Below are 10,639 nucleotides of genomic sequence, written 5' to 3' on the forward strand. Positions count from 1 at the left end.
CTTTGCATCACAACAATTTGATTTTCTGTCACTTGAAATCCGTCTCTGTTTGCCAGAAGATGGTGCTTTTATAAGACTGACAAATGAGAAAAAAAATAACAATCAATTGCTCAGAATACCAAAAACTCAAAACCATGCTCCTATAACACCCTTTTATTTTATGGGATTAAGCAGCAATAAAAGTGTAAAATATTTCTAAAGCAGATTAGAGTATGTTGTTATATGCAAAGTACTGTCATATATTTCATCTAGAAAAAAATAGAAAAAGGTGTCACAGAAAGATCCTTGCAGATTTTTGCTTATCAGTCAAAAGTAATCTATTTGCACTGTATATTCTTTAAAAAATATGAGATATATGGTTTCATCACTATTCTGACGACATGTTGGCCAACCTTTCACACAAATATCTTGCACACTACTATGCACTCAGTTTCAGCTCATACCCAAGGGTTAAAACAGGGTGGATTTACCTTCTAACATTATCAACAGATTTGTTCCCTAACTTAAACAAATTCTCCCACCCTAGGCATGAAAAACTGGCTGGGTGACTTTGGGTCAGTCACAATCTTTCAGGCCAATCCACCTCACAGGGTCGTTGTTGTGGGGAAAATAGGAAAAAAGGTATGTTTGCAGTCTGGAGTTATTTATAAACCGTAATAAAGACAGGATAAAAAAACAAATTTTAAAAACACGCTTATTGCAAAAAATGAATTTGTGAAGACACACAATGATAAATAGAAGTCCAATGCCATTGTACCTTTGAAAACTGGATAAATATTTCTTTAAAAACCGAAAAGACTCTTCAAGAAAAATCAGGGGAAGGATAAACATGACTATATAAAAGAACCAATGAACCAGTGAGACAAATTCTCCTCCCTTCTGAAGATAATTTGCAAGGTATGTCAATTTCAATAAATCAGATATGCAGATTAGTGGAAGATTATAAACCAGATGTTGCTTCCAGAACTGAACATGAAACACTAACTATGCATCTAACACAACTCTTTTATTACAGTGCTGTAAATGTCCCATGCAAGCTTAAAAGTTGCACAGAAGTCTTCAAACTTAGTTGTTAAGAAGCCCAAAAGATAAAACATTAGCAACGATTGCTTAGCTATCTCTACTGACCTTTAGTTTTAATACTGCAGAAGACAATGCATATTGCTTCAGCTCTATAAATCATGTAAAATACTGAGAATAACCAACATTTGAATGCTGAAATAGGGAGGTGTCAAATCTCAGGAACGGGGGAGAGGAAATTAATTTGTGTCTTTGTCTTTTATCCTACAAAAATGGAAGTTGACTTCAAAGGCAGGAGTCCTTATACCATCCTGGACAAGAAAAGATTGGACAACTGTTTGTTCCAGATATTTCATTATAAGGACGCCTGACATGAGCAGGGGATTGGACTAGAACAGTATTTCTCAACCTTGGCAACTTTAAGATGTGTGGACTTCAATTCCCAAAATTCCCCAGCTTGGCTGGCTACGGAATTCTAGGAGTTGAAGTCCACATGTTTTAAAGTTGCCAAGGTTGAGAAACACTGGATCACTAGAAGACCTCCAAGGTCCGGTCTAGCCCTATGATTCTATGATTCACTAGTTGGAGAGAAATATTCTATATACTCTCAAAGCCACTTTTCATTAGACATTTTCCAGGCCTGTTCTGAAAGTGAAAAAGATTAGGACAATTTAGCCTTACTAGTTTGAGCAAACATCCTAATGACAAAAAGGGGCATAAAACAAACAAGATTTTCCACATATATCCCAGTTTTTATCCCAGTAGAATCTCTATAGAATTTGCATTTTTTAAAAGATGCTGATTCCTCTTTTTATAACCCAACAATTCTGAGCTTGCCCTAAACATTTCAGTACCTGAGGCTGAAAACATTGCACTCTATGCCATTATAACTTGGGGCAAAGTCAATTAAACAATAATTAACAATATTCAAAATCTAGTGCTTCACTGTGCCTCACTTTCATGAGGCATTTTGGAGAGAAAAAGTGTTAACTTACTTTTCATATTCGATATTATCTTTGTCGCATCGCTTGTCTTTGTGCTTCTCCCAGTCTTTCCCATGTTTACATGTGGTCAGAGAAATAATGTCTTTACCATTATGGATGTGGCGGAGAGCATTCCTGGTGTCGGAACCAATGCCGGTCAGGTATCTCTTCCCTTTAAAAACCAAGAGATACTTTTTCTTGGGTGGGAGAGAAGTCTTATATAACCAGCCTCTTTCCCCACCTTTTTGAGGATGGTCCTTCGAAAACAAAGGGATGGAGATATCAAAACCAGGCCGAAAGTTCTCCACATAAAAACTGGCTTTGGCCAGGATAGCCTGTCCAATGTCAAAGCCCAAATCTTCGGTGTAATTAGGCCACGTGCCAGAATACAGGTTAAATATGAGATGGTTTTGTCCATCATTCCAAAGCCGGAAACCTTGGATTTTTTCGTTGATGTTATGGACATATTGTATGGAGAGATGGTCCCTATCCAGTGTGTCAATGTTTAGAACAAACAGGCACGCTTCCTCCGGGTTTGAGGTGTAATAACGTGACTCTTCAATGGAGCTGATGATTTTGAGGTAACTTTTCGATATAGGATCCCCTCCTTCTAGGGGGTAAACAAAGACTTTGAACCCGTGTTCCCTACATTTGGAAAAATCAAAGCAAGTCTCCATTCGGCACCTGCTGTTCTTGTAAACACTCAACCTCAATTGCTGCCGGCTTTTTGGAGATTCGTCGCTGTGGTCCTTTTCATTGTTCTGGAGCTCCTCAGAATCTGCAAAGTTCTTGAGAAGAAACTCATCAGCCCAACGAGGCCAGGTCTTTAAGACTTCAGCTTTTTTGCTGGAGAAAAAGGCCAAGTGTCTTATTTGGTCTCCCCCAAACAAAACAAGCAGAAGCCACGTGGCCAAGAGAGTCACGAACAGGTATTTTTTCCTGGCCTGCATGGGTTCATGCAGAACCCACCAAATCCTTATTTAGAAAGGAAATCAAATGGATCAACACAGCAATCCAGAAAGTGAATTATTCAGGCATGAGGGGGAATTAAATTCATTGGAGAGAAACAGGAGCTCAAACCTCAGAACTGGCGTCTAGAATGCTGCAGATGGCAATTTCTAAGGATCCAATTTCTCTCCCCATTTTAGGATATACCCTAGCTTTGAAATTCACCACTCCACCGTTTTTCTTGTTAGATGTGATTTGATGGCTTCTTCAGTTCCAACAATTTGGTGTTGTTTTGAACCAACCGAGCCTTTATCATCTATAATCTTTACTCCATATTTATTTCAGGCTGGGTAAACAGCCTGAGTTTGATTACTATTTTTTTTCCTCTTTACCACTTCCTGGTGTTTTTCTTTTTAAATCTTCAGCTACTGCCCTATCTTTCTTCCCCTGAGGATTAAAAAAAAAATCTATGCCATTTTATCAACTCACCCTTCCAGTTTGCGACTGTATTAGGTTCTTCTATTGTTCTGCTATCTGATTTAGCCTGGCACAACCTTATTCCCTTATCACACACCTCCAGGGGATGAGCAGACAATCCAACAGGTAACTGATAAAAGTCTCGCGGGATACTTGGTCCTTAAAAGATCCTTAACGGAGAATACTGTATACCTTTCTTCCACTCAAGCTGGCTTTGAATCCAATTGTTTGGCTTACAAGAACAGATGAACCAGGTGACTGTACCTTCTGCTGTCCAACAAACACCAGGAAACATTTGCAGTCCCAAATTTCTTAGATTCTTGGCGTTGGGTGCTTTCCGATTGTGACATTTCTCTGCTTCCAAAGAAATAAACCCAGATCTTCATCCACCAATAATCTTCAAGCCAAGCCAAGTTTTTTTCCCTGCGGTTTTCCTTTGTTTTATTAATATCACTATTCTTTGAAGATCAGATTTTCAACAAGTTTAACTCTCAACCTTCACAGAAGTCTTCCAACCCTCCCGGTTGATCTTTTCAACACCTTCGCTTCTTTCTGGGACCCGGTTAATTCGCTCAACACTTCCTGGAAGTCACCAACCTTTTTCTCTCTAACCGAAGTTATTTCTGTCCGGGTATAGGTTTTTATTATCCTTTTTTTTTTTTTTTCCCCAACCCGCCTAGCACTTTTCTCCCTTTGGCCGAAAAAAACTGGAGCTTTCTGCGCTTTGGTGCTCGTGGTGGATCATCCGATTCTTCCGAGGCTCAGAGACCCCATTTACTCCGAGAGGGAATAAATCCGGCGGGAATCCCAGGGCAACGCACCGCAGTGCCCTTAGCTCACCTAAGCTTCCGTCCGCCCTTCCTTCTCAGTCCATTATATTCCGCATTATCCGCACTCGCCGGCTTCCTTGCTACAAGCAATAATAACCTGGCAAGCCACAACCATCCACCTTTCTCCGCCGTCCCGTCCGTCAATCACGGCACTGCGCGTCGCCGGTCCGGCTCTCGCTCCCCATCGCTGCCCTCCCCTCCTGCCCGCCTCGGCGACTCAACACGCAGCGTTCCACTTCCACCTTCACAACATTCCACCCGACCCCGCCCCCTCTCTTCTGATTCGTCCCCGGCCCCCTCAAAGGGCGTGGCCGCTCCCTAACTCTTTCCTAACCGAGGGCACGGGGGGGGGGGTGGCAAGGTTGCTCATTGGCTCTTCCTGCCGCGCCCGTCCGGGATGCTGGTCCACGTGGGAAAAATTGGAGGGCCGCGTTCGGTGCGTTGCCGCGAAGGCTTCGCTCTCCGGGGGTGGGAAGAATTCTTGGCTCAGGCTGGGGGGGGGGGCATCGAGAGTCTGGTTGGATTACTTTGGATCAAGCGTGAGCTTTCCAGATGGAATGGATTACTAACCTAGTTGGGGAGCAAAAGTTGTCCCCCAGAGAAATCCCCCCAAAGGGCTCGCTCCAGGCTCAGATTATCTGATTTAGGACACGTGATGTGAAGACCCGGCTCTCTGAAGGCTCTAAAGCAGGGGTAGGCAACCTCGGCTCTTTTATGATTCTGGGAGTTGAAGTCCATGAGTCATAAAAGAGCCGAGGTTGCCTACCTCTGCTCTAAAGCTAGGGAACATGGAGGCAAAGAGGCGACAGTCAGAAGTTGAGAACTAGCTGCATTTAAAATACCAGCATGGTCAATTGCACAAGCAAAGGACTACTGAGACCATGTAAGGCTTTTAATAATAATAATAATAATTATTACTAATAATAGTAACAACAATAAACAATAACAATGTTGGAAGGGACCTTGGAGGTCATCTAGTCCAACCCCTTGCTCAGGCAAGAAATCCCATACCAGGGGTAGGCAACCTTGGCTCTTTTATGACTCGTGGACTTCAATTCCCAGAATAAAAAAGCCAAGGTTGCCTACCCCTGCCCTATACCATTTCAGACAAATGGCTGTCCAGTCTCTTCTTAAAAACTTCCAATATTGGAGCATTCACATCATCTGGAGGCAGGTTGTTCCACTGATTAATTGTTCTAACTGTCAGGAAGTTTCTCCTTAGTTCTAGGTTGCTTCTCTCTTTGGTTAGTTTTCATTTGTTGTTTCTTGTCCTGCCTTCAGGTGCTTTGGAGAATAGCTTGACTCCCTCTTCTTTGGGGCAGCCCCTGAGATATTGGAAAACTGCTATCATGTGCCCTCTCGTCCTTCTCTTCGTTAAACTAGACATACCCAATTCCAGCAACCATTCCTTATATGTTTTAGCCTCCAGTCCCCTAATCACCTTTGTTGCTCTTCTCTGTAGTCTTTCTAGAGTCTCAACATCTTTTTTACATCGTCGTGACCAAAACGATGCAGTATTCCAAGTGTGGCCTTACCAAGGCATTGTAAAGTGGTATTAACACTTCACGTGATCTTGATTCTATCCCTTTTCTGCCTTGAATTTAAAATGTCTTGTTCTTATTCCTGACTATATCAAGGGGTTACATGCTAATTTTAAACCGAGGTTTTGCATCCTGATTTTTCTAGAAAATGTTGAAGTGTATATGGTTAAAAGTACATAGAAGCGTACTGTTAGCTTGTAGCTGGCTTCAAAACACTGAGCTAGCATATAACAAAGCTGTCTAAACTGGAATCTTGCATACCGTTCATAATTCCATAATGCTAACATTATTACAGGGGAATTTATTCACTGTCTTAACCACTCAGTTTTGGATTTCTTCTAATATTTTACAGCAGGAGTTAGGGGGATACATTTACAGTGGCCATGGATGCATCCTTAGAAGCCTTGAAGGACCAGATTAAGGACAGTCATGAAAAAGGTCTATCCATGCAGTCTCCAGTTGATGATACATCTATCTCAGGCATATTATGAAAAGACCCAACTCTTCAGAGAATCTATGATGCTGGGAAAAGAGGAAGGAAAGAGAAAGGATAGCTGGCAGTGACATTGAAGGACTCGGTCACAGTGGCAAGAAATCCAATGTGGGAAGACCTGAAAAATAAGGTTAGGGGCTGTCATGGAGAAAATATATCTATGTGGTCACTACTGGTAGAGTCAGAATGATTTGATGGCATATAATCACTCAGTTCTCCATTAGGAAGGTCATAGATTGGCATATGGATTTGAATTTCCGTAATATAGATTAGAAAAAAATGGAGAGTACATTGTAATTGTAGAGCAAGGGTTGAACTCGAGTTTTATTTATATGTACTGTAAAAAAAGTCAGAAGTGACTCTTTTTTATATGTTTCTGTATTTTTTTTACATTTTTATCTACTATTTATATTCTCTCTTGACTATAGCTTTTTGTTTATTTTTTATTTTCATAAAAGTTTATGATATATGCATGTTTATGCGTGTGGCCCTATATGTGGGTGACACACAGACACACACACAAACAAAAAAGGTCCCACATTGGGAACCAATGGTGTAGATAATTCCAAACTTGCCTTGATAAATGTGCAGTTTCCTACCTACATCTGAGTACTTCATCATTCCAACATGGAGTAGGGCCACTACTTTTACAAACACTGCTTTTTCGAAAAGAATGGTCAAAACCTGGTTGGTATTACCTATCATAGTAAACTTTGCTTCTGACTCAGCATTGCATAAGATGCTTTTAAAATCCTGGTGTTGCATTAAAAGCTATGGGTTGCTTATGGGAGGTTTGATGAGCAAAGCTAAGCCATATGCCATGTTTGGTTCCCATAATGGGCTCCTGTTATAAGCTGTTTTAACCACTACAGCAAATGGCTGGAGATTGATAAGGAGTAGGATCCTCACCATATAAAGAATGGTTGCTGGAATTGGGTATGTCTAGTTTAATGAAGAGAAGGATTAGGGGTGACATGATAGCAGTGTTCCAATATCTCGGGCTGCCACAGGGAAGAAGGGATCAACCTATTCTCCAAAGCACCTGAAGGCAGGACAAGAAACAATGGGTGGAAACTAATCAAGGAGAGAAGCAACCTAGAATTAAGGAGAAACTTCCTGACAGAACAATTAATCAGTGGAAAAATCTACCTCCAGAAGTTGTGAATGCTCCAACACTGGAAGTTTTTAAGAAGAGACTGGACAACCATTTGTCTGAAATGGTATAGGGTTTTCTACCTGAGCAGGGGGTTGGACTAGAAGACCTCCAAGGTCCCTTCCAACTCTATTATTACTATTACTATTTGTCCCTGTTTCTATTGGTCTTTCTCGCCTGCTTATTGCTAGCTAGATATGCTATACTTAGTATTAAAGATTTAGCTTAAATATTATTTAAATTTCTGTTCTTCCCTTCCTCTCTTCAAAATCTAGTTTGGTTAAAAGTGAGTTTTTCTATCCTCATATATTTCAAAATAAGTCTAGCTTTTGCCTCAAATATATTAATTGTCTGCCTGTATCCCAGAAAACCATTTTATGGGGATATTTTATTTTGTTAATGGGATGTTCTACAATACTTTCTATTCTTTCAGCACCCTGCTTATGCTCAGGAACACATCGTCTAACAGGAGCTCCTGCAGAATTAAAATCAACAGTGATAAACCAAATCTAAACTGCGTCTTTCCAGAGTGGGTAAGACTAACAATGCTCTTCCTGTTCCGCATCTTGAAGGAGAGATAAAGAACTTCCAATGGTAATAGCAATAGCACTTAGACTTATATACAACTTCACTGTGCTTTACAGCCCTCTCTGAGCAGCTTACAGAATCACCATATCACCCCCAACAATCTGGGTCCTCATTTTACCGACTTCAGAAGGATGGAAGGTTGAGTCAACTTTGAGCCCCACAGGTTTGAACTGTTGACAGTTCAACTATAGATAGTTCTCAACTTAAGACTGTAATTGAGCTCAAAACTACAGTCACAAATTGTACTGGTTGCTAAACATGTCACCACTTGACTGGGTCCCATTTGGCAGCCTCTTTTGTGGCAGTTGTTAAGCGAACCCATTGTACCCAATGGGTTTTTTTGTGAGAAACTGGAAATAAATGTCAGTTTCTGGCAGAAAACTTAAATTGTGATCATGTGACCATATGACACTGCATATGGCTGTAAATGTGGGCCAGTTGCCAGGTGCCCCAGATGCAATCATGTGATCATGGGGGAGGGTATCAGAACTTTGAAACCAGGTTGCAAGTAGCTCTAGGGCAGGGGTAGGCAACCTTGGCTCTTTTATGACTCGTGGACTTCAACTCCCAGAATTCCTGAGCCAGCCATGCTGAGGGGACAGGGAGAGGTTTCCAAGCTGAGCTATGGTAGCTCAGGAATTCTGGGAGTTGAAGTCCACGAGTCATAAAAGAGCCAAGGTTGCCTACGCCTGCTCTAGGGAGAACTTTGAACTGTTGCTAAGCAACTGGTCATAAGTTGAGGCCTACCTGTGCAATAGATAGATAGAGAACTATGTTGTAAAGGATAGCAGTTCCAAAGAAACGTATCTCAAAGGATCTTTCATGGGGAGGGCTCTTACACTGTTCTTCTAGCATCTATTCAATGACAAAACTGGGTTGGGCAGAAAGTAAGCAAAAGAATTGGCTCACTGTTTGTATTAAACCATTATTTGCTTAACTATGATTTATTGAATCAACCCCAATTGGCCGGAGTCATACAACACATTTAGCTGTAAACTCTGGTTGGCAAACTGTAATGACTGAATGTACAGAGCATGCTGAAACAACAGTAAGGGAACTACAGGATGGCTCAGCATTTTATTCATATTATATCCCACTTTTATTTTTTTTATACATAAATAACTCAAGGAGGCAAACATACCTAATCCTCCTCCTTTCTCCTATTTTTCCCACAACAACCTTGTGAGGTGGGTTTGGCTGAGAGAGAATGACTGGCCCAAAGACACCCAGCTGACTTTCATGCCTAAGGCAGAACTAGAACTCACAGCCTCCCAGTTTGTAGCCTGGTGCGTTCAACCACTAGACCAAACTGAATTAGGCCAGAGGGATAATTTTCTCTCCATGCATATCTTCATAATGGGATCCCTGACTGATCCCCCCCCCCCCCGCCACCTCCCATTTCCACTTTTGTTCATTGGAATTTCTTGGTTCTGCTCATAATCTGATAATTCCATTCTTTATGAGATCACAGCCTTTCACCATGGCAACACAATTGACCTGATTTGTAGGAAAGTTGCCTGGCACATCCTTGCCAATTCGCAGCCTGCTGTTATCAAAACCAACACTCTTCGGCTTTAAAACTGACATAAAGCTATAATTGACAAGGGAGGAAGGATGGGAGAGAAAAGGATTTGAGTGAGCGTCCCCCAAATGGAAATAATTGATGAGTAGATTCTAAAATAAAAGGGCCGTGTGCCATTAATTGTGCAAATAAAATAAGATTTGGAGTCAGTGCATTTTTCTTCTCCTCTTGAATACTAAGGGAAGGAGAGGATTTGCTAAACTTTATCGTTCCATTGAGAATCCTTTGTGGAGATTTAATTTGAAATCACCTGATATGCAGGGGAGATGTCCAGTCAGCATGCTAAAACTGTGGTTTTCTAAGCTGACTCCAGAGGTCTGCATTTAAACCAGGGGTTTCTCGACTTTGGCAACTTAAGATGTGTGGATTTCAATTCCCAGAATTCTGAGAATTGAAGTTCCCACATCCTGAGGTTGCTAAGGTCGAGAAATGCTATTCTACACTGTACTCAGGTATTCCTCCACTTACGTGGTTCTCAACCTGTGGGTTGGGATCCCATTTGGGGTCGAATGACCATTTCACGGGGGTCGTCAAGCAACGCAGTCCGCCATTTTTTTCCCCCTTTTCCTTAGCTGTGCTACTCCCTTTTATTCTATTGGCTTTTGAAAGCCAATAGAATAGACTCTCTTAAATAGAGTCTAATTCTATTGGCTTTCAAAAGCCAATAGGAATTGTCCAGGCTGTCTCTGCCCTGCTGAGCCCGCCAAAAGCCCCAGTCTGCAAACGGTGCTGCATCAGTTGAGTAGTCCTCGACTTACGACCGGTTGAGTAGTCCTTGACTTACGACCAGTTGGGGGTCGCGGCATTAAAAAGGTTGAGAACCACTGACTTACAACCATTCAAATTTACAACAGCGCCATCATCCTTGCACTTACGATCATTGCAGCATCCTCATGATCACCTGATCTAAATTCAGACCTGCAACCATCATGTATTTACAACAGTTGCAGCCTTCCAGGGTCATGTTCTATAATCGCCAATTGCTAGCCTCTCAATTGGCTTCCAACAAGCAAAGTCAATGGGG

The 10,639-nt window shown here is 41.6% G+C and overlaps 1 protein-coding gene across 1 annotated transcript in view; it reads right to left on the bottom strand.

Moving 5' to 3' along the window:
* The window catches only part of EXTL1 (exostosin like glycosyltransferase 1), a 59,085-nt gene extending 54,584 nt beyond the window's left edge, over positions 1-4,501 (bottom strand). Inside the window, exon 1 of the mRNA XM_039357267.1 lies at positions 2,016-4,501. Coding sequence (XP_039213201.1) covers positions 2,016-2,953 — 938 coding nt within the window. The 5' untranslated portion in view covers positions 2,954-4,501. The remainder of the gene's footprint in view (positions 1-2,015) is intronic.
* Between the last annotated feature and the right edge of the window lie 6,138 nt (positions 4,502-10,639).

This window comes from Crotalus tigris, unplaced genomic scaffold (genome assembly GCF_016545835.1).
Source record: "Crotalus tigris isolate CLP2741 ecotype Arizona unplaced genomic scaffold, ASM1654583v1 scf7180000018884.865410, whole genome shotgun sequence".
NCBI classification, from domain to species: domain Eukaryota; kingdom Metazoa; phylum Chordata; class Lepidosauria; order Squamata; family Viperidae; genus Crotalus; species Crotalus tigris.